At 41.3% G+C, this 24,688-nt stretch overlaps 1 protein-coding gene across 1 annotated transcript in view; it reads right to left on the reverse strand.

Moving 5' to 3' along the window:
- Positions 1–24,688, reverse strand: part of msh4 (mutS homolog 4) — a 128,299-nt gene that overhangs the window by 48,933 nt on the left and 54,678 nt on the right. Inside the window, exons 7-9 of the mRNA XM_072574860.1 lie at positions 18,311–18,483; positions 15,577–15,644; positions 15,132–15,206 (exon numbers count right to left, since the gene is read on the reverse strand). Of these exons, the coding sequence (XP_072430961.1) occupies positions 15,132–15,206; positions 15,577–15,644; positions 18,311–18,483 (316 nt within the window). The remainder of the gene's footprint in view (positions 1–15,131; positions 15,207–15,576; positions 15,645–18,310; positions 18,484–24,688) is intronic.

The following is a 24,688-nucleotide window of genomic DNA, read 5'->3' on the forward strand; positions in this document are numbered from 1 at the left end:
ATTATAACTAGAACAACATTTTTTTTTCAGACAAACAGTATTTCCCAAAGTTAACCCATCCACTAAAAAGTTTCAGAAAGCCGAACTTGTCAAAGTTCTTCCTTGGGCTATAACATATCTCTCTACCAGCTTTTCACTACTTTCTCAAATATTTGTTTACAAACAGTTAAAAAAAAACTTACTTTTTAATGGACAAAATGAGGAGTGCAGATGCTGGAGATCAGGATCGAAAAGTATGGTGCTGGAAAAGCACAGCTGGTCAGACAGCATCCGAGGGGCAGGAGAGTCAATGTTTCGGGCGTAAGCCCTTCATCAGGGCTTCTCGGATGCTGCCTGACCTGCTATGCTTTTCCAGCACCACACTTTTTGACTCTTACTTTTTAATGGGTATGGACCAAGGACTATGTTCTTGGCATTCTCTGAGTTTAGCACATGCACAAAATAAGATAGGTTATACACACTCAGCTCAATTTTCCGAATTCTTGGCAACTTCAGAAATTGTGTAGGGCTCAGCCATCTCCAGAGTGGTGCACCTATGTGGTGGTGATGGAGGAAAAACCTGAGCGTGAGACAAAATGGTCATAAAAGGAAAGTTCTGTGATTGGTTAGTGAGTCAGATGGAGAAGAGGAGACGGATAGGCTTCATGCAGAAAAAGTGCTCGTTAGCTATGCTGATGAGAAAGTAGTTGAACGCTTCTGGACCTGTATATCCAGGATACAAGAAGTCCCAGGAACCATTTGATTGGGCTTCTTGCAGTTCGGACACAAGAAAGGTCCTGGTCCTGGGGAATAGACAACATCCACATGAACAGTCAAAATAGGAGCACAAGACAATTTGGCCCCTAAACTCTGCTCAGCCATTCAGTAAGATTATGTCATTCAGTAAGATTATGTTTGATCTATCTGTGTTTTTAATTCCACATTCCATCTCCCCTAATAATCTGTGATTCCCATGCCTAACAAGAATCTATCTGCACTCCTCTGTCTGCCTAAGCTACCCTCACTTTGAACAACTTCTCCTTTAACTCCTCTCACTTTCTTCAGATCAAAGGTGTGGCCATGGGTACCTGCATAGACTGCAAATATGCCTGTCTCTTTGTAGGATACATGGAACATTCCTTGTTCAAATCCTACTTGGGTCCCTCTCCACAACCCATTCTTCTGTATATATTGATGACATAATTGATTCTGCTTCCATCTCTTTTTTGGAATTGGAAAAAAATGTATTACTTTTGCTTCCAATTTCCACCCTACTCTCAACTGGCCCGGTCCATCTCTGACTCGTCTATTCCCTTCCTCGACATCTGTTTCTACGCTGGGATCAGGCTGGCCACCAGTAACCATTACAAACCTAATCTCCCACAATTATACAGACTATACATCCTCACACCCTGCTTCCTGTCAGCACTTCATCCCATTCTCTCAATTTCTCCACTTGACTATATCTGTTTTGAGATGCCATCTTCTGTAAGCACTGTCCACTTTTCTCGTCAACTGAAAATACTTTGCTACCGTGGTTGACAGGACACTGAGCAATGTACAACCCATTTCCCACATTTCACCCCTTACTTCTTCTGATCCCTCCCATGGTAAGGTCCTCCTGGTCCTCAATTTCCACCCCATCCCAAGATTCAAACGCCTCCATTTCCTCCAATGAGATGCCATTAGCAAATGTATATTCCATCCCCTCACTTGTCAGTATTCTGTAGAGACTGTTCACTCTGGGACACCCTGGTCTACTCTTATTCCGCTCCCTATACCTCTCCAAACCCCACAACACCTCCCCACACAATCACAGAAGGTACTTGTTTACCTCTTCCCTCTTCCCTATCCAAGGCTCCTGCCACATCTTTCAGATGAAGCAGTGATTTACCTGCACTCACTCAATCTAGATGACTATATTCGCTGCTCACTATGCTGTTTCTTCGACATTGGGAAGATGGAAAACAGACTGGGTGACTGCTTAGCTGAAAACTTATGTTCTGTCTGCAAAAACGACCCCAAGATTACAACTACCTGCCACTTTAACAAACCATCATGTTCCCATGCCAATATTTCTACCTCAAGCTTGTTGCAGTGTTCCAGACAGGCTCAGTGCAAGCTTGTAGAATAGCATCTCATTGTACCCTTAGGGACCTTGCAGTTTTCAGAACTCAAAATCGAGTTCAATAGTTTTACAGCCGGAACACTTCTTTCCTTGTCTTTTATCCACCCCCACACCCCAGGTCTCGTCATAACATAGTTTGCTTTCAGCACTGACAACTCATCTGCATCCACTCACAGTCCCCAAATTCACCTATCTAGCATTTCTTCCTCCTTGACTTGCCATCTAACCACTTTCTCTCTGGGCTCCACTGCCACTTATCACTCACTCCTCCTATGCCACACACTCCACTTATCAGTTCCGAAGAAGGAGCACCGAGCTTGTCATTTAAACTCTGTTTTCGTCTCCACTAATACTGCCAAACCTGTGGGGTTTTCCCGGCAATTTTTGCTTTATTTTCAGACATTCAGACTCCACAGTTTTTTGTTTTATTTTGTAAGAATCTTGCTAATGCTACATTGAAAAGACTTAATTACTCCAACACCTCCACCTTCTGAGACGGAGAGTTCCCTGCTATAGAAAGAAGTTGTTAAACTTGAATGGGATCAGAAAAGATTTACAAGTATGTTGCCAGAATTGGAGGAATTGAGCTGTGGGGAGAGTCTGAATAGGCTGGGGCTTTTCTGTCTGGAGGGTCAGAGGCTGAGGGGTGACCTTATAGAGGTGTATAGAATCATGTGGGGCATAAATACAGTGAAAAGCCAAGGTCATTTTTCAAGAGTAGGGCAGTCTAAAACTAGAGGTCATAGACTTAAGAGGGGAAAGATTCAAAAGGGACCTTAGGGGCAACTTTTTAATGTAAAGGATGGTGAGTGTATGGAATGAGCTGCGAGAGGAGGTAGTGGAGACAGGTCCAATTACAACATTTAAAAGGCATCTGGATGGGTACGTGAATAGGCAGGGTTTCGAGGAATATAGGCCAAATGGGACTAGATTGACTTAGGATATCTGGTCAGAATGGATAAGTTGGACCGAAGGGTCTGTTTCAGGGCTGTATAACTCTGACTTATGAACTCAGAGAAAAAAAATTCTTCTCATTTATCACCTAAAATAGCAACACTTAATTTTAACACAGTGCCCACCAGTTCATGACTCAATGACAAGAGGAAACAATCTTTCCGTGTCTGTCTTGTCAAGATCATTCAGAGTCTTATATACTTCAATTGAGTCACCCTCACTCTTTTAAATTCCAATGGAAATAAGCTAGGACAGTCCAACCAATGTTAATAAGATAATCCGCTCGTAGGGGTAAGTCATTTAGGACAGAGATGAGGAGAAACTCCTTGACCCAGAGAGTGGTGGGTGTGTGGAATGCTCTGCCCCAGAGGGCAGTGGAGGCCCAGTCTCTGGATTCATTTAAGAAAGAGTTGGAAAGAGCTCTCAAGGATAGTGGAAGCAAGGGTTATGGAGATAAGGCAGGAACAGGATACTGATTGAGGATGATCAGCCATGATCATCATGAATGGTGGTGCAGGCTCAAAGGGCAGAATGGCCGACTCCTGCACCGATTGTCTATTCTAGGGATCAATCTTGAAAACCTCCTCTGAACCACCGGTACATCCTTCCACAAGGAGACCAAACTGAACATGGTACTTGTGATGTGGTCTCACCAATGCAATGTATAACTGAAGCATAACATCTTTATTGTTATGTTCAATTCCTCTCATAATAAAGGATAACACTTCATTAGTGTTCTGGATTACATACTGGACCTACATACTAACATTTTGTGACTTATACCTTAGAACACCTAAATCCTACTGCACTCCAGTAATCCACAGCCATTCTCCATTTAATTAATACTCTGCTTACTCCTTCTTCCATGTAAAACAGAACTACATCACACATTCCTCAATTACAATCCATCTGCCATATTTTAATTCACTTCCTCAACCTATAATTCTTCTGCAAATGTTTCCACACCCCATTGGTTTATTTAAATTTAGCAACCAGACCTTCACTCCCCTCATTTAAATCATGACGTAAATTGCAAAATGTTGCAGTCCCAGTGCAGAACCCGGTGGGTCTCCAATCATCATATTCTGTCAATCAGACAAAAACATGTTTATGTATACTGTTTCTGCAAGCCAGCTAATCTTCTATCCATACTGTATTGTCCTCTATATAGTGAGCTTTTAAATTCTGCAAATTTGATGTGGCACCTTATCAATTATCTTCTGGAAATTTGAGTGTAGTACACATATCAGGCTCCCTTTTACCCACTTTACTTGAAAATCTATAGATACAGGCTAAAGGATGAGAATACACAAAAGGGCTAGGCCAGTGATGCAGGGCGTGAGTAGGGGCAGACAGGTCACACAAACAGCAAAAATAAAGAAGGCCTTGAGTAAAATGCAAATATGCCTGTTGTATGAACTATGGGCAATCAGTAAACTAACACTAGGACATCTGGTCGGCATACAGTGTGAATTGACCAGATAAGGAGTTTAATACGTGACCTGTCGTATATAACACCTGGAAACTTTGGAACTTTGTAGAGTTAGTTTTAGACTGATAAGGTTGACTCTCCTTGCACTTATTCAAATAAAATGATTATTTTCTCTATCGGATTCTCCTGGCAGCTTGTCAAATTGAATGATAACATATCAGTAAGATCTCATGTCACATTCCTGGAACTCAGGTGAGTACATTCTCATTTGTCACCCATAGCTAGGTCAGAGAGCCAAACTGACATGGCCGAGATCTAAAGAACCTGAATGAGGACTCAAGACAGTGAGTGCCAGGTGAAAATGCAAAACCATGCCAATGAGATGGGAAAGCTAAAGCAGGTCAGACTCCTGTGAACATATGGAGGAAAAGGTGTGCTGAAAGACAGTGCAAAGCAGGCCAAAGTCTGAAGCAAAATCATAAAAGATGTTTCCAGCAGAGAAATCAGCAAACAAAGTTTAAAATGGAATTTATTTAAATAGCTCAAATAAAATGTCATGCATGTTGAAGTATACATGACCACAAATCATATGTCTGTAGTTTCTTTATTTTGTTTTTTGGAAGGCATCCTGACAAAAATACATTAAAGACAAGGGATTTAAAAAATATTGAATGCACACACAAACAACAATACACAAAAGTAGTTTCTATGGAAACAACAAGTTTAAAAAAAGAGTAAATTCAAAATGAAAGTAAACATGTTAATTCAACAACACTGTTATTTGAATTTGAATTAAAACTTGAGATGTGGAAATTCTAAAGGAATTCAGTAAATTACTTGAGAAGATTAAAGTACCTAAGTGTGAAGAATGAACAAGCAGAAGTGTATGGAATTAAACTGAATGAGAATATTTTAAGAATATGTTTTGGGTAGTAAAGGTTGTTGTAGAGTCATAAGAGTATGACTGCACATTAACAAATCCTTTGGTCCAACCAGAACATGCTGAACATAATCCTAAATCGTGGGCGGCACGGTGGCACAGTGGTTAGCACTGCTGCCTCACAGTGCCAGAGACCCGGGTTCAATTGCCGCCTCAGACGACTGACTGTGTGGACTTCCCCCCCCACCCCACCATTACACTATTTATTCCATGTTATTAAAACCACATAGCTCTTCCTTGAGGCTGTTCTCTCCTTTGATACTCTGTAACTAAAAAGCTGAAAATTAAACATTTCTAACAACAGCTTCCACATGGGGCGGCACGGTGGCACAGCGGTTAGCACTGCTGCCTCACAGTGCCAGAGACCCAGGTTCAATTCCCGTCTCAGACGACTGACTGTGTGGAGTTTGCACGTTCTCCCCGTGTCTGCATGGGTTTCCTCTGGGTGCTCCGGTTTCCTCCCACCGTCCAAAAACGTGCAGATTAGGTGAATTGGCCATGCTAAATTGCCCATAGTGTTAGGTAAGGGGTAGATGTAGATGTAGGGGTATGGGTGGGTTACGCTTCGGCGGGGCGGTGGGGACTTGTTGGGCCGAAGGGCCTGTTTCCACACTGTAAGTAATCTAAACTAGTCCCACCTGCCTGCTCCTGGCCCATACACCTCCAAATCTTTCCTATTCGTGTATCTTTTCAACACTGAAATTGTACCCATATCCTCAGGAGGTACAGTACACACACAAACCACCCTGTGTGTAAATATTTGCCTCTCATGTGTTTTTTAAATCTCTCTCCTCTCACCTTAAAAATGTGTTCACTAGTCGTGAAATCCCCCATCCTAAGGAAAAGACAACTATTATCTCTACCTATACCTCTCATTATTATATAAACTTTTAGCAGGTCGCCTCTCAAACTCCAGCTTAATAATATCCTTCTGAACCCTCTCCAGCTTAATAATATCCTTCCTATAACCGGGTGACCAACCTTGACACAGTATTCCAGAAAAGGCATCACCAATGTCCTGTACAACCTCAATATGACTTTCCAACTCCTATACTCAAAGGCAAGCATGCCAAATACCTTTTTAATCACATGCACCCCTAGATCCCTCTGTTCGACCCATGACCCAACCATTAATTGTATAAGCTCTAGCCTTGTTTTACCAATCTGCAATAGCTTGCATTTATTCAGATTAAACTCCATCCGCCATTTTTCAGCCCATTGACCCATTCGATCGAGATCCCTTTGTAACCTTAGAAAACCTTCTTCACTGTCTAATATGCTGCCAATTTTGATGTTGTCCACAAACTTACTAATCATGCCTTCTATATTCTCATCTAAATCATTTATATAAATGACAAAAAGAGGATCCAGAACTGAGCCCTGTGGAACACCGCTGGTGATAGGTCTCCAGTCCCGAAAATCAACTTTGCTTCAGTATTCACTAGTGAGAGTGATTTTGTCATTGAAGAGGACAGCATGAAACATACTGATATGCTTGACAGGGTTGATGTTAAGGAGGATGTGTTGAAGGTCTCAAAGAACATGAGGATAGATAAGTCTCCTAGGCCAGACGGGATGTACCCAAGGTTACTACGAGGGAAAAGATTGCTCCGCCTTTGACGATGATCTTTGCATCATCACTGTCCACCACAGTACCAGATGATTGAAGGGTGGCAAATGTTATTCCCTTCTTTAACAAAGGGAATAAGGATAACCCTGGGAATTAGAGACCAGTCAGTCTTACATCAGTGATGGACAAATTGTTGGAGAGGATTCTGAGAAACAGGATTTATGATTCTTTGGAAAATCATAGTTTGATTAGAGATAGTCAGCATGGCTTTGTGAAGGGCAGGTCATGCCCCACAAGCTTTATTGAATTCTTTCAGGATGTGACAAAATACATTGATGCAGGTAGAGAAGTGGATGCGGTGGATATGGATTTTAGCAAGGTGTTTGATGAGGTTCCCCATGGTAGGCTCATTCACAAAGTAAGGAGGCATGGAATACAGGGAAATTTGGATGTCTGGAAACAGAATTGGCTGGCCCAAAGAAGACTAAGGGTGGTAGTAGATGGAAAGTATTCAGCCTGGAGCTCGGTGACCAGTGGTGTTCCGCAGTGATTGGTTCTGGGACCTCTGCTCCTTGTGATTTTTATAAATGACTTGGATGAGGAAGTGGAAAGATGGGTTAGTAAGTTTGCCAATGACATGAAGGTTGGTGAAGTTGTGCATAGTCTGGAGGGCTGTTGTAGGTTACAACGGGACATTGAGAGGATGCAAAGCTGGGCTGGGAAGTGGCAGACTGAGTTCAACCTGGAAAAGTGTGAAGTGATTCATTTTAGAAGGTCGAATGTGAATGCGAAACACAGGGTTAAAGTCAGGATTCTTGGCAGTATGGAGGAACAGAGGGATCTTGGGATCCACATCCTTCAATATCTCAAAGTTGCCACCCAAGTTAATAGGGTTGTTAAGAAGGATATGGTGTCTTGGCTTTCATTAGCAGGGAGATTGAGTTTAAGAGCTGCGAGGTTATACTGCAGCTTTATAGAGCCCTGGTTAGACCACACTTGGAATATTGTGTTCAGTTCTGGTCGCCTCATTATAGGAATGATGTGGAAGCTTTAGAGAGGAGATTTCCCAGGATGCTGCCTGGACTGGAAGGCATGTCTTATGAAGAAAGGTTGAGGGAGCTAGGGCTTTTCTTACTGGAGTGAAGAAAGATGAGAGGTGGCTTGATAGAGGTGTACAGAATGATGAGTGGCATAGATAGAGTGGATAGCCAGAGGCTTTTTCCCAGGGTGGAGACGGCTATCACAGGGGGCATAATTTTAAGGTGATGAGGAAGTATAGGGGATATGTCAGAGGTAGGTTCTTTACACAGAGCGCAGTGGGTGCATGGTAGTAGAGACAGATACATTAGGAGTAGGCACATGGATGTTAGTAAAATGAAAGATATGTAGGTTAGTTTGATCTTAGAGTAGCATAAAAAGTCAGCACAACATCGAGCGCTGAGGGGCCTGTACTGATTTATGTTCTGTATTCTAACTCTCCACCATCACTTTCTATCTTCTGCCATTAAGCCAATTATGTAACCACATGGCAAACTCACCCTGAATCCCATGTGACCTAATTTTACTAATTAGTTTACCATGCAGAACTTTGTCAAAGGCCTTACTAAAATCCAAATAAACAACATCTACAACACTGCATTTATTAATCTTTTCCTCAAAAAACTCAAGTATGTGAGACATGATTTTCCTCACACAAAACCATGCTACACTATCCCTAATCAATGTTTGCCTCTCTAAATGTGCAGAAATGCTATCTTTTATAATCACCTCCAATAGTTTACCCACAACCAAAAACAGACTCAAGTCTATGATTCCCCGGTTTCTCCTTCCTCCAGTCATCAGGCACCTCACCCGTATTTATAGATGATTTAAATATTTCTGCAAGGGGTCTCACAATTTCCTCTCTTACTTCCCAAAATGTGTTGGGGTACATTAGGTCAGTTTCTGGAGATTCATCTATTTCTATTCTCTAAGGCCTCCTGAACCTCCTCTTCTGTAATGTGAACTGTTTTTAAAACATCAAAGTTTATTTCTCTACATTCTCTATACTCCATTTCTTTTTCCACAGTAAAAACTCTTGCAAAATATTCATTTAGTATCTTCCCCCGTCTCCTGGGGTTCAACACAAAAACAACCTCCTCAATCTTAAAGAAGCCCTACCTTCTGTCTAGTTTCTCTCTTGCTCTTAATGTACAGTATTTGAGAATCTCTTTGCATTATCCTTAACCTTTTCTGCCAATGCTGTCTCATATTCCATCTTTGCCTTCCAATTTCTTTCTTAAGAATGCTCCTACACTCTTCATATTGATTCAGAAATTCAATTGAACCAAGTTATCTATATCTGATAAGGTTCTTTTAATCTTGACTCTTTATCATCTGTTGTTACTTAATCTTACCAGCCTTACCCTTTACTCTAACAGGATCATAATGCCTCTGAACTCTCATCATCTCACTCTTGAATGCCTCCCACTTGTTAATGTTCTTTTACCTGTGAACAGTTTACTTCAATCAACTTTTGAAAGTTCTTGTCTCATAGCCATTAAAATTTGCCTGATTCCAGTTAAAAACTGTAACTTTTATGGAAAGCTTATCATTTTCCACAACCATTTTGAAACTAATAGAATTAAGATTGCTAGAATTTTACTTCAGTTGCTGACCCTGCTGTATTGCCCAAAATAAGATCCAATTTTGTTCCGTCTCTAATAGGAGCATCCACAAATTGATAAAAATTTTCTTGAACACATTTCACAAATTCTTCACCATCCAAACCTTTAACACTATGGTAGCCACATTCAATGTTTTGAAACATTCCCCATTATTACAACCTTATTATCCTTATATATATCTGAGATCTCCCTACATATTTGTTTCCCAATTTCTCTCTTACTATTGGAGGCCATGTAGCATAATGCCATTAAGATGATCTTTCCTTTCTTATTTCTACCCATATATTTTCACTGGATGAATTTTCAAGATATCTTCTCTAGTAACAGCAGTAATGTATTCCTTAATCAAAAATGCCAACCCCACCTCCTTTCTTATCCTTCTATAGCTTCTAAAACCTGGAACATTGAGCTGCCAGTCTTGTCCATCTCTCAGCAAAGTTTCTGTAATAGCTATGACGTCCCAATCCCATATTCTTAAACATGCCCTGAGTTCATCAGCCTTACCTATAAGACTCCTCATTCTTACTTCTTCAGAGTTACTATATACTTTGATTCTCTCTTGAATTTCTTTCGTAACTGATGTGCTCTCTTCACATTCAGAACCTTCCCTAACAAACCTTCTATTTACACTGCTACTTAGAATTCCTCCACTCCCCCTTCAATCAGTATAGAGTCTCCTTTAATGGAATTAGCAAATTTCGCTACTAAAATATTGGTCCCATTTTGGTTCAGGTTAGGCTCATCCTTTTTGAACATATCTTTTGTATCCAGAAAGACATTCCAATTGTCCAAAAACCTGAATTCTGAACAATACACCAGCTCTTCAGCCATTGATTTAGCTCCTTAATCATTTTATTACTTCTCTTGTTTGAGTTTAGCATTGGGGGTAAATCAGAGATTATTGCTTTTAAGGTTCTTTTTTTTAATCTTCTACCTAACCTCTTAAATTCAGTCTGTACTGCTTTAATCTTTTCCCTAAAAATTCTCTACCAATGCGTACAATCATTTCTGGCTTCTCAGTTTCAGCTATAGCAATATGTTTGAAACGTTTAGAGATGCTCTAAATCCTAGCACCACAAAATCAACAAACTACCCAAATTTATACTGCCACAGAATCTCCTATCTATGCCGACAGGAATGTTCCCTATAAGAATAATTCTACTAAATTTTGTCAAATGCTGCCCAAAATAAGAATCATTCCATGTACCCAATAACTGACTGCCCCTTCCATTTTGCTCTGAGAGACAATCCCCTTCAACAGTTCCAAAAACTGAATATCTATTTGATAGAGGAATAGACAACGGAGACTTTTGAACCATCTTCTTACCTTGCCCAACTGTCACCCATCTCTTTGACTGATCGTGCTTTTCTAAACCTATTAGCCATCTCATTTTGTACCTCACGTGTCCAAAATAACATTAAACCTAAAAAAAGGAACTTTTAATAACACCTGATATATAAAATAAACTACCTTTCATTTCCTATAGAAAATAATGTTGCAATGGAAAAATTTTTAAAAATACATATCAAACATATAAAACATTAATAAAATCAACTGCTCAGCTGATTAAATGAATAAAAACTGATTCCTCTTCAATAAATTCCTCAAAGCAAAGAAAATCTTCTCCAGATTTGACCACGTGTAGAACTCCCCAAAATGAAAACACAGCTTATTTTTTAAAAACTGCTTAGTTTTTCAAAACAAACTTCTGCAATGTAAAAATAAAGCCCTTTAAAACACAGATAATCTTTTTAACTTCTAAATTTAGAATTTAAAAATCCCCAGCCATTCACTGTCGCCCCTGAAAAACCCGTTTAAACAGAAGTCCGCCTGAAAAGAATTCACAATTTTTTTAAATTTTGTTTATTGGAATGTTAATGAAACAAAATTCAAGACTGAAAACTATAGGCTGGTGAGTCTGACGTCAATGGTGGCTAAGTTGTTGGAGGTGATTCTGAGACAGGATTTTCATGCACTTAGAAAGACAAGGATTCATTAAGAATAGTCAGCATGGCTTTGTGGTGGGAAATACTGTAGCATAAACTTGATTAAATTTCTGAAGATGTGACCAAGAAGATAGACGAAAGTAGAGCCATTGACATTGTCTATATGGATTTTGGCAAGGCCTTTGCTAAGGTTCTGCATGTTGACTGGTTAGTAAATTTAGATCACATGGAATTCAGGGACAGCTTGCCAATGGACTGAAATGGAGGCCAGTAAATAATCATCCTTCATTTAAACGTGCACAGTTCATGCACTATGACCGGCTACCTTAGGGCCAGTTGCTAGAATGAGGAGAATTTCTGAGATTATTGTTCATATTTCTTTTCTTTTTCTTTTTTTAATCTACCCCCTCACTACTGCCTAACAGCGGTAGTGTTTGTATTTTCTGCCAACACCCATGTTGTGTGTGTGCAGGTGTGAGACACAGTGAAAAACAAATGCATAAATCTTTATTTATTTTCCACCACCACGAAGAAAGGAAACAGAGATTACTGTTTATATCTGTCAGCCCAAGCTCTCTGATTAGTGCAGGTTAACAATCCCAATCAGGGTTCTCATACTCAATGGGATTCACCTCGCCCTCGTTCCAATCACTACAGATACAAACATGGCTTAACAGTAGGCGACAGAGGGTGGTGGTGGAGGATTGTTTTTCAGACTGGAGGCCTGTGGCCAGCAGTGTTCCACAGGTTTTGGTGGATCTACTGTTGTCATTTATATAAGTTATTTGGATGATAACATAGGAAGCATAGGAACAGTTTGTTGATGACACCAAAATTGGTGGTATAACAAACAATGAAGAGGTTATCTAATGTACAAAGTGATCTTGATTAATTGGGCCAATGGGCTGATGAGTGGCAGATTGAGTTCAATTGAGACAAATGTGACATGTTTCACTTTGGTAAGATGAACGAGGTTAGACTTACACAGTTAATGATAGCACCGTGGGTAGTGTTGTCGAACAGAGAGCCCTAGGGGTTTTAGGTGCATGGTTCCTTGAAAGTTGCATCACTGATAGATGGGTGGTAAAGAAAGTGTTTGGCAGGTTTGTCTTCACTGCTCAGACCTGAATATAGAGTTGGGATCTCGTGATGAGATTGTAAGGATGTTGGTGAGGCCAATTTTGGAATAATGTGTATGGTTCTGGTCGCCCTGCTATGGGAAGGATATCATGAAATTGGAGAAGGTGCAGAAAAGATTTACAAGGATGTAACCAGGACTGGGGGGTTTGAGTTATAGGGAGATCCTGGATAGGCTGGGATTTCTTTCACTGGAGCATAGGAAGTTTAGGTGTGACCTTATAAAGGTTTATAAAGTATGAAGAACATAAGTATCCTCATATAAGGGAGGATAAGCAGATGCTAGTAATTCAGGAAATGGAAAGAGACAGGGCAAATAATTGCTAGCAATGCCTTGTATGTGCCCAACACAATCTGGGAAAACCAATCAATGTGACATCAGCCCTGGCTAAAGGGACCTTGGGAACAGTTGCAAGTAGCTTTCACACCAAGTCAAGGAAAGACTCGTTATTTGGTCATTATTGACCAATTTATGAGGTGGGTACAAACCTATCCCACATGCTACTATCTAGCCACAACTGTTGTTCCAGTAATGATAATCCCTAGATGGAGAATACCATCACAGATGGATTCTGATCAGGGAACACATTTTATAAGACGAGTGATTCAGGACGTTTGTAAATTACCGGGGATTGATCAAAACTTCTACACCCCCCATCAGCCCTTCAACTCAGGCATGGAGGAGTGGATGAATAGGACATAAAAGAGAAAGCTTAGCTAAAGTCATCCAGGAGAAATCGCAGATCTGTGGCCTAATGTCCTACAAGAACTCTGGGCAACACCCAGTAAAATGACCAAACTAACTCCATGCAAGTTAATAACAAGAACGGTAATGAGATTGCCTGGGGATGTGGTGAGTGATATTGAGGCAGTCGGACCTTTGAGAGGGGGAGAGATATGATGCTTCATATATTATGCACAATTACCCATAGGCAATAAATGTTGGCCTCGCCAGCATTCTTGAACTCTATGGCAGAATGAAAAATACAAAACAAACTTAGGGCTCTGGTTCATGGATGAAAGTACGTCATTGTGAAGCCATTTGTGGTGTTCAAAGGTGGTGAAATATTTGTATATTTTGCAAAAGGCTAGTTTAGGTCAAAGTTCAGGAAAGTTTCTATTGCAACAGAGAGTAATGAGTCCTCAGGAAAGATGGCTGAAGATTGACACACTTGATTAACTTAAGAGAGCCACACACTGTTGTAGGAAGATGGTACATTGGTACTCTGGAAGCTCTATAAACCATGTAAAGGAGAGATGGTAGGAATTAATTGAGAAAGCAACTTGGGGTCAACATAGGGTTGATGTGTTGGGTGATACTAGCGCTACAGTCAGTTTTGGCTGATGCAACTGTGAACTAAAACTGGTTTAACTGCATTTGATGCAGATTAAAAGATGATCTAATCACAGCATATATGAAGAGAAGTAAGTGCAGATGAGCGAGATTATAATCTGCAGACATTCCAAAAGAAAGTTAATGCTTTAATTAAATGGGTTAATGGAAGGTGGTTAATGTAACACGTGATATTGGAGCCACACAACCTGGATCACACCGACCAGAAGCAAAGTTTAAATCTGTACCCAATAGAGTAGGTAACTCAGTTATGCTTATTCCTAGTTAAAGAAAAAACAAAAATGTTGGAAATATTCAGTAGTTCAGGCTGCATCAATGGAGAGGACATTTCAGACCTGTGGCCTTACATCAGAACTTTTCAGCTGTTCTCTCCAGAGATGTTTTCTGACTTGCTGAGGTTGCCAGCCTTATCTACTGTATATACCCATGTACAGATCAATCTCACATATAAACAGATCTCTTATTTAAGGCCAAAAGATCTTGTATTTTCCATGTATCTTATATTGTATAAGTTGACCCTACAATATCACATTAAATTGCATTCATTCATTTAGACTGGTAACTCTACTCAACGCTCTTTGTTTACAGTATCACATCTCTGTTCATTCATTCATAACTCTACTTACCACACTAGGTTTACTACAGAACATTCATTCATTCATTCAAACCGGTACTAAGTCTATCGGTACTTATTGCACTTTGTTCACTATACATCCAAAAGTTAATATCGTTAAGAAGAGCAGTATGAATGTCAGCCCCTAAAAACTTGTACCTGTGTATTAGTCGACCCCCTAATTTCAGCTTTCAAAAGCCATCTTCAAAATTGGACCAGTACATGAGTATATATGGTATTTCAGATTTCTGGTATCTTGAGTATTTTGCTTTTGTGTTCATTTATTCCTATGCACCATGAAAAATCTGATTGTATTGATTTCATCCTTTTCAATAAAGTCATCACACTGACAATATACACTCTTCTTTGGTTGCTCACCCACTTTATGTACACATTTTCTCCAATCAATACCTGCAGTGGTTCCACTAACTCCAAAGTATGCTTCAGGTAAATTAGGTTTGTGATCTTGGATTCAGCTGCCTGTACCTGTTAATGAAACTCAAGATATTTTGTAATTGCCATCAACAATCCCTGGCTTAAAGAAATGTAAACGTCTAAGTCAAATATGCTTGAAAAACGTATCTAATAACGTATACTTTAAAGCTGTAGAGGGCAGCATGGCATGGATCCATGCTATAATAAACCTTTTTAAGGCCAGTTAGCTCAGTGAACTAACATGTGGGTCAGAAAATACTGATCATGGGCACTCTATGATTCATAGTTTGGCAAATAATCACAGGAGCTACTTTCTGACAGAAAAGTGAAAAAGGTCTGAATGTGTTATAAACTTTATTAGAACTACACATAATTTTAAAAATTCTCAAACAGCATAGAGAAAGTAACATAAGAAACATACAGTGTCTTGCTTTGGAATCTGTACCAGGACAGACAGGAGCTGATCAGTATCCAAGAACCGTGAAATTACTGCAGAGATAAAACACAAGGATACAGTTTATGTAAACATATATTTAACAATGCAAATAAGTCATATTAAACTCAGACTGATATCAGGAGAGCAGTCTCTAGATTGTTTGAAGGGGTAACATGCTGTGGATAAAGAGGAGCCTGCAGACATACCACACTTGGATTTCCAGAAGGCATTTAATAAGCTGCCAAATCACAAGTTTATGCAGAAAATAAAAGCTCATCAAGTAGCGGCTAACATATTAGAATGGATAGCTGGCAGGAAACAGTTATCTGATTGGCAAGATATGATGACTGGAGCCCCACAAGGGTTATGTGCTGGAGCTTCAATGATTTACAATTAACATCAATGACTTCGATGAGGAGTGTAAAGTCATGGTAGGTGAATTTGCGGATGACACTGTTAGACATGAAACTATGTGGTGAAGAAGACATAAGAAATTTGCAGGTGAATATAGATAGGTTGAAACATTTCAGAGGAGGTTGACTAGATGATACCTGAAATCAGCAGACAGGTTGGACAGGCTGGGTTTGATTCCACTGGTGCTCAGAACAGTATGAGGTGATTTGATTAAAAGAGTACATTACTAAATGTTGGATGTGGAAAGGGTGGGTGGAATGTTACAGAGGCCTGAATGATGCGGGCTATATTAAGAACTGTGGAAAAATTGTGCAAGAGATCCAGTGACCTGGGTTCAATTCCAGCATCGGGCAACTGTCTGTGTGGAGTTTGCACATTCTCCCCCTGTCTACGTGGGTTTCCTCGATTTCTTCGATTTCCTCCCACAATCCAAAGATGTGCAGATTAGGTGGACTGCCCATGATAAAGTGGCCCATAGTGTCCAGGCATATACAGACTATGTGGATTAGCCATGGGAAATGCAGAGTTACAGAGATAAGATTGGGTCTGGGTGGGATGCTGTTCAGAGGGTTGGTGTGGACTTGATGGACCAAATGGCCTGTTTCCACTTTGTAGGGATTCTGTGATCCCCATTCAACAATGGGAACAATTTGATGCATGTTTTAACTAAGCTCCAGGCATCGAAGCAAGATTTTCATTAGGATGAACAGTCCTTCAGCCAGAGATACCAATTCATTGTCATGCTGTTTAGTGCAGACACAAAAGGAACTTTGTCTTGTTTTTCTGCAGTTCTCAAGCAACTTAAGGGAGATAACTTTTGCTCAGGGTGGTCCAACGCAAGTCAAGGACAGCCTCGGATACCAGACTAGGGGCTTCAACACAATCAACTACTTGGCATGGTTTCAGTCAGGATCATCTCATCCTAAGGGATGAGAAAATTCATGTCAGGCAGCCCACAACCTGTCTTGACTCCTTCTTGTCTTTTGTGAGGCAGTTTCACTCCTGGATAAGAGAGAAAGGAGATATTAGGGGAGATGAAAGTAAGTGACATAGCTGTTACTGTTGGTGCAAGTAGGGTGGGGTTCTGAGCAATTGAATAGGCAGCACAATGGGCATACAAGACTAGATTAGATTATATTACTTACAGTATGGAAACAGGCCCTTCGGCCCAACAAGTCCACACTGACCCGCCGAAGCACAACCCACACAAGTCCCATAGAGAGAAATCCTTCATGAAAACTCAATGAAATTGATGCTTCGCTAATTTTCTGGGTTGGACTCATGGATAGGATATACCTGGGCAATTTTACACATGTGAGGTAGATGTTGTAGCTGGACTGGAATAGCTTGGCCAAACGCACTGCTAATTCTGGGGTCAAGTCTTCATTGCTGGAACATTGTTGGCATCCATAGCCTTTGCAGCATCCAATGCTTTCATCTATTTCTTGAGAAAATGTGGACTGAATCAAATTAGCTACAGACTGGCACCTGTGAAGATGTGTGGGTCAGCACTTTGGGCTGAAGGTGGATGTAAATGTTTCTTTTGCATCAATGTGGTGGGCTCCCTCACCACTGAGGATAGAATACTTGTGGAATCTCCTCCTCCAACGAGTTTATAGAATCATAAAATCACCATAGTGCAGAAAGAGACCATTTGGCCCATCACATCTGCACCAATTCTCTGAAGAACATCCCATTCAGACCACATAACTCTGCATGTGGTTTTCTACCATGGCTATCCCATCTAACTTGCACTTGGACACCATGGGGCAATTTTTAGCATTGCCAATCCACCTAATCTGCGCATCTTTAGATGTGGGAGGAAACCAGAGGAAACCCACACAGACATGGGGAGAACATGCAAACTCCCCACAGACAGTTGCCCATGCCTGGAATCAAATACGGTCCCTGGAGCTGTGAGGCAGAAATGCCAAAGCACTGTTCTACTGTTAATTGCTCATCATAATTCATTACTAGATGAGGCAGGACTGTAGAGTTTACATCTGACCCATTGGCTGTGGAATCATTTGATTTTATCTATCCAGTTTATCAGGATTTATCATTTTCCCTTAAATACATTTTTAGCTGTTTATCTCAGCTACTCCCTATATTAGTGAATTCTACATTCTCCTGTGAAAAAGAAATTTCTCTTGAATTTCCTACTGGATTTATTAGTGGTGACCTTATACTTTTGGCACCAAGTTCTACTCCTCGCGAAAGCAGAAATGTTTTTTTCCTATCTCAACCCTTTCGTAATCTTATTGCAATATACCTAATATTGCCAGAAAACAACAAGCAGACTGACCGGACTGAAGGCTGAAGAAGAGATCCTCATCCTCCAGGAGTTCTTGGACACAGTCCAATCTTGTGTTAATGGTCTCCACATCAACCAGGGGCTCCAAGATGTTTGAGCGAAGTCTGCGACTCCCTCCAGCTGTCTTTGTGTAGTTCAGGACGCCATATAGCGTATGATTATTTCTGCAAAACAAAGCCGCAGACAAACAAATAAATCATGACTCAATAAAGCAACTGTCAGGAACAGAAGGAGGCCATTCAGCCCCCTAGCCTGAGACTATTCTCCCTTTTTTTAATGCACAGAGCAGTATTCTGGAGACTATGTGGCAATTTTTGTGGGGTTTGGCAGCCATACTGTGGGAAGATGAATGCAGTGGGGCAAAAGTTTCAAGTCAATGATTTACTCCTTCATCAGAACAAGAAGGTGATAGATACGAAAGCAAGTTGTGAGGAGGATACAGTGATGTATCACTTATATGTGTCATTTATATATGTTTATAATTTTTCAGAGTTTGAGTTTTAACCTAGTGATATACAGATTTGGTTTACTTGTGTAAAGGGGTTTGATGATCGTTTTTTTTCAGAACCATGATTTTAAACCAGTATGTGTCAAAGAGCTGATGACTGGAGACCTTCTGGTGGATTAATGGAGACTTTCTTATATTGTGGGGTTTTAAGACAGGAGAAGTTTTTCATTAGCTTAGCTGAAGCTAAAATAACTAAATTTTCTTCTCATTTAATCAGAAGCAGTTCAAAAGAAGCCTGACTGAAATCAGAGGCAAGAAGGTAGGTGGTTTACTCAGATGCTTCCTGACCGGGAGGTGTTGTCTTATGAGCAAAGATTAAACAGATTGGAACTCTACTCACTGAAGTTTAGAATGAGAAGTGATCTCACTGAAACTTAAAGGATTCTTAAATACTGAGAGGATGTTTCCCTTTTGGGAGAATTTAGGACCACAGTCTCAGAATAAAGGAGTGTCAATTTAAGACTGAGATGAGGAGGAATTTCTTCTCTCAGAGAGTTGTCAGTCTTTGGAACTCCTTGCCACAGAGTGTTGTGGAGACAGAGTTCTTGTGTATGTTTAAGCTGAGATAGATTCTTGATCAGTTGGGAGAATCAAGCGCTATAGGGAAAGGGGCAGTTGCATAAGGGCCATGTTGCAGTTGTATAATACTCTGGTGCGGCCGCATCTGGAGTATTGTGTGTAGTTTTGGTCGCCATACTATAGGAAGGATGTGGAGGCACTGGAACGGGTGCAGAAGAGGTTTACCAGGATGTTGCCTGGTATGGTAGGAAGATCGTATGGAGAAAGGCTGAGGCACTTGGGGCTGTTTTCATTGGAGAAAAGAAGGTTTAGGGGTGACTTGATAGAGGTGTTCAAGATGATTAGGGGTTTAGATAGGGTTGACCATGAGAACCTTTTTCCACGTATGGCAGCTATTACGAGGGGGCATAGCTTTAAATTAAGGGGTGGTAGGTATAGGACAGATGTTAGGGGTAGATTCTTTACTTAACGAGTCGTGAGTTCATGGAATGCCCTGCCAGTAGCAGTGGTGGACTCTCCCTCTTTATAGACATTTAAACGGGCATTGGTTAGGCATATGGAGGATAGTGGGCTACTGTAGGTTAAGTGGGCTTGGATCGGCGCAACATCGAGGGCCAAAGGGCCTGTACTGCGTTGTATTTTTCTATGTTCTATGTTCTAAAGTGGAATGAGGAACTGTTGGATCAGCCATATATCAAGGAATGTTGGACCAGCAGGCTCGAGTGGCTGGAAGGTATACTCCTGGCTCTATTTCTTATAGGCTTAATACATTGTCCTAGAAACAGAGATTGTTGAAGACAGTTAAGGGAATAGGTTTCCTCAATGTAAAGGTTGTAGTTTACGAAAACTTCCAGACGAGAGATATTTCATTGTAAATCTGCAAAAACTTTTAATGGAAGACTGAGAAAATCTTGGTAGCGTGAGTGCTCGTGGGAAAAAAAGCATCACATCTTATGAGACTGGAACAGTTAAATGAAACATGCAGATCTGGTAGGGAAGGAAAATTACCTCACGTTTTGAAAAACTAGAACGTTTTTAGATTGATTCACTCATGGAACATGGGTGTTGCTGACTAGCTGGCATTTATTGCCTGTCCATTGTTGCCCCGTGAGAAGGTGAGAGTCAGCTGCCTTTCTGAGCCACTGCAGCCCATGGGCAGTAAGGAGACCCACAATGCTATTAGGGAGGGAATTCCAGGATTTTGACCCAGTGACAGTAAAGAAGAGTGACACATTTCTAAATCAGGATGGTGACTGGCTTGGAGACACGTGCAGGTGGTGGTGTTCCGATGTATCTGCTACCCTGGTCCTTCTGGATGGAAGTTCTGGATTTGGAAGGGGCTAAGGATCTTTCATGAATTTCTGCAGTGTATTTTGTAGAGATAAACACTATCAATACTAAATGTCGATGCTGAACAAAGTGGGTGCAGTGGCAATCAAGTGTGCTGCTTTGTCCTGGATGATGTGAAGCTTTTTGAGTGTTATTGGAGCTGCACTTCGATAGTAAAGGGGAGTACTCCATCACACCTGTGCCATGTAGATCATGGTTTAGGGAGTCAAGAGTTGATTTACTCAATGCAGTATTCCAAGCCTCTGAGCTACTCATGCAGTCACTGTGTTTATATAGAATCACTACCATTTGAAAAGAGGCCTTTCAGTGCAACATGCCCAACACCATCCCCCGAAGAGCATCCCATCAAATAACATCTCCCTACCCTGTCCCTGCAACCCCTACGGCTAATCGCCAAACCTACACATCCCCAGACACTATGGACAATTTAGCATGGCTAATGGCTAATCCATCTAACCTGCACATCTTTGGACAAAGGAAGGAAACCACAGCACCTGGAGGAAACCCTTGCAGACATGGGAGAATGTACAAACTCCACATAGACATTCGCCCAAGGCTGGAAATGAACCCAAGCCCCCTGTGCTGTGAGGCAGCAGTGCTAAGCACTGAGCTACCGTGCCACCCCAGGTGGTGCGTCCAGATGAGTTGCTGGTCAATGGTAACCCCCAGGATATTGAGAATGGTGGATTCAATGATGGTAACACACTGGATAATTAAAAGTTGTGGTTATAATGTCTCTTAGTGTTGATTGCTGGAAGAAGTCCGGCTCTGAATTGATGAGATGAATCTGAGCTTCAAACACTGTGGCACATCTGGGAGGAGAAGAGTTCCCTGGAAGCTTTGTTTCAGGAGGCAGTCGCATCTGGTAGATTAATTACTTCAAATTTGGTAAGTAGGGTGTCACTGCAAGTGAGGCAGGTGGAGGGATTCTGCATTCAGGAACAGAGGAGCCTCAGCTCTTGACCTTGTCCAACAGGTACGAGGTACTTGCTCCCTGTGCGAATGAGGAAAAGGGCTGCAGGGAGAATGAGTCAATTGACCACTGCACCATGGGACGGGAAGCCATTCAAGAGGCAGGAGCAAAAAGACAAGCGGTAGTTGTAAGGGATTCTATAATCAGGGGAATAGATAGTATCCTTTGTAAGCAGGATCGTCCTGCATGGTGTGTCACTTGCCCGATGCCAGGGTAAGGAATGTCTCTGACCAGCTTGAAAGAAGATTGGAGAGGGAGGGGGAGGATCCAGTTGTTGTAGTCCATGCCAGAACAAACAATATCGGCAAAACTAGGAAAGAGGACTTGTTCAGGGACTATCAGGAGCTAGGAACAAAATTAATGAACAGGTCCTGAAGGGTTATAATCTCCGGATTGCTGCCTAAACCATGTGCAAATTGGCATAGGGACACGAGAATAAGGGAAGTAAACACATGGCCAGAAGAGTGATGTGGGATACAGGGGTTCCTTTTCATGGGGCACTGACATCAGTATTCGAACAAGAGGGATCTGTACTGCTGGGGCGGTCTCCACCTGAACCGAGCTGAGACCAATGTTCTAGCGAGAAAAATAAATGGGCTGGTCAAGAGGACTTTAAACTAGAAAGTGCAGGGGAGGAAAGGGGTAAAACATCCCCCAGTGGGAAACAAAGCACCAGGTTAACATCTGTAGGGCTGGATTCAAATGCATGATAAAATATGAAAGAAATTACAGGGAAAGAGAATTTAGGAGAGGTTATTAAAGTCTCCAGCATTGACACAAATAGGACAGGGTGTTTGGATGGGGTTCACAATCAAACTTCAAACACACTGGACAAACAAATGACGATGAGAAGAGGGCCTTTTAATACAAGTATGATGGTATTATATCTGAATGTACACAGTATAAGGAATAAAGTAAATGAGTTTGTGGCACAGATCAAAATTGGCAGGATTGACTTGGTGGGCATCATAGAGATGTGGCTGCAAGGCAATCAGAATTGAGAGCTGAATATCCAAGGGTTAACATTTTATCAAAAAGATAGACAGGTGGGCAGAGGGGGTGGGGTGGTCTTATTAGTAAGAAATTGAATTAAATCAATAGTAAGCAATAAAGTAGGGTCAGATGGTGTAGAATTTGTGTGGGAAGAATTGAGGAACCAAAATGGTAAAAAAATTCTACAGTAGGAGTTATGCACAGGCCTCCAAACAGTAGTCAGGAACTAGGCGCAAGAGACGCTAGGAGATTGAAAAGGAGCGTAAGAAAGGCAAAGTTACAGTAATCATGGGGGATTTCAATATGCAGGTGGATTGAGGACATCAGGTTGGTAGGGATTGTAAGAAAAGGAATTTGTGCAATGTCTATGAGATGGCTTTTTGAAGCAGCTTGTGGTGGAGCTCACGAGGGAACAGGCAATACTAGATTTAAAACACAGAACAGGCCCTTCAGCCCTCAATGTTGTGCTGAGCTTTTATCCTTCTCTAAGCTCAGACTAACCGACATATCCTTCATTGTACTGTCTTCCATGCGCCTAACCAAGAGTTGCTTAAATGTCCCTAATGTATCTGACTCTGCACCCTCTCTAAAGCTTCCACATCCTTCCTATAATGAGGCAACTAGAACTGAACACAATATTCCAAACGTGGTCTAACCAGAGCTTTACAGACCTGCAACATAACCTCACAGCTCTTAAACTTAATCCCCCTGCTAATGAAAGACAACCCAACATAGACCTTCTTAACAACCTAATCAACTTGGATGGCAACTTTGAGGGATCTATGGACATGGATTCCAAGATCCCTCTGTTCCTCCACACTGCCAAGAATCCTGCCTTTAACTCTGTATTCTGCATTCAAATTTGACCTTCCAAAGTGAACGACTTTACAATTTTCCAGGTTGAACTCCATCTGCCACTTATCAGCCCAGTTCTGCATCCTGTCAATGTCCCGTTGCAACCTACAACAGCCCTCCACACTATCTACAACTCCACCAATCTTTGTGTCAATGGCAAACTTACTAACTCACCCTTTCACTTCATCATCCAAGTCATTCCTAAAATTCACAAAGAACAGAGGTCCCAGAACCAATCCCTGCAGAACACCACCAGTAACCGAGCTCCAGGCTGAATACTTTCCATCTACCACCACCCTCTGTCTTCTACGGCCCAGCCAATTCTGTATCCAGATAGCCAGATTTCCCTGTTTCTCATGCTTCCTTACTTTCTGAATGAACCTACCATGGGGAACCTTATCAAACACCTTGCTAAAATCTACGTACACTACATTCACTGCTCTACCTTCATCAATGTCTTTTGTCACATACTCAAAGAATTCAGTTCAGTTTGTGAGACATGACGTGCCCTCACAAAGCCATGCTGACAGGTTTTCCAAATAACCATAAATCCTGAGTCTCATAATCCTCATCAATACTTTGACCATCACTGACGTAAGACTGACAGGTCTGTTATTCCCAGGATTATCCCTATTCCCTTTCGTGAACAAGGCAATAACATTTGCCACCTTCCAATCATCTGGTACTATTCCAGTGGACAATGAAGATGCAAAGATCTTTGCCAAAGGCGCAGCAATCTCTTCCCTCGCTTCCTGTAGTAACTTATGGTATATCCTGTCTGGCCAAGAGGATTTATCTATCCTCATGTTTTTTCAAAATTTTCAGCACATCCTCCTTCCTAACAACAACCTATTCAAGCATATCAGTCTGTTTCATGCTGTCCTCAGAAATGTCAAGGTCCCTCTCAGTAGTGAATACTGAAGCAAAATATTCATTAAGGACCTCCTCTACCTCCTCCGACTCCAGGCGCAAGTTCCCTCCACTATCCCTGATCGGCCCTACCCTCACTCTGAACATCCTCTTGTTCCTCACTTAAGTGCTGAACACCTTAGGGTTTTCCCTAATCCTATTCGCTAAAGCTTTTTCATGCCCCCCTCTAGATCTCCTAAGTCCATTCTTCAGTTCCTTCCTGGCTACCTTGTAACCCTCTAAAGCCCTATCCGATCTTTGC

Source organism: Chiloscyllium punctatum, chromosome 7 (assembly GCF_047496795.1).
Source record: "Chiloscyllium punctatum isolate Juve2018m chromosome 7, sChiPun1.3, whole genome shotgun sequence".
Taxonomy (NCBI): domain Eukaryota; kingdom Metazoa; phylum Chordata; class Chondrichthyes; order Orectolobiformes; family Hemiscylliidae; genus Chiloscyllium; species Chiloscyllium punctatum.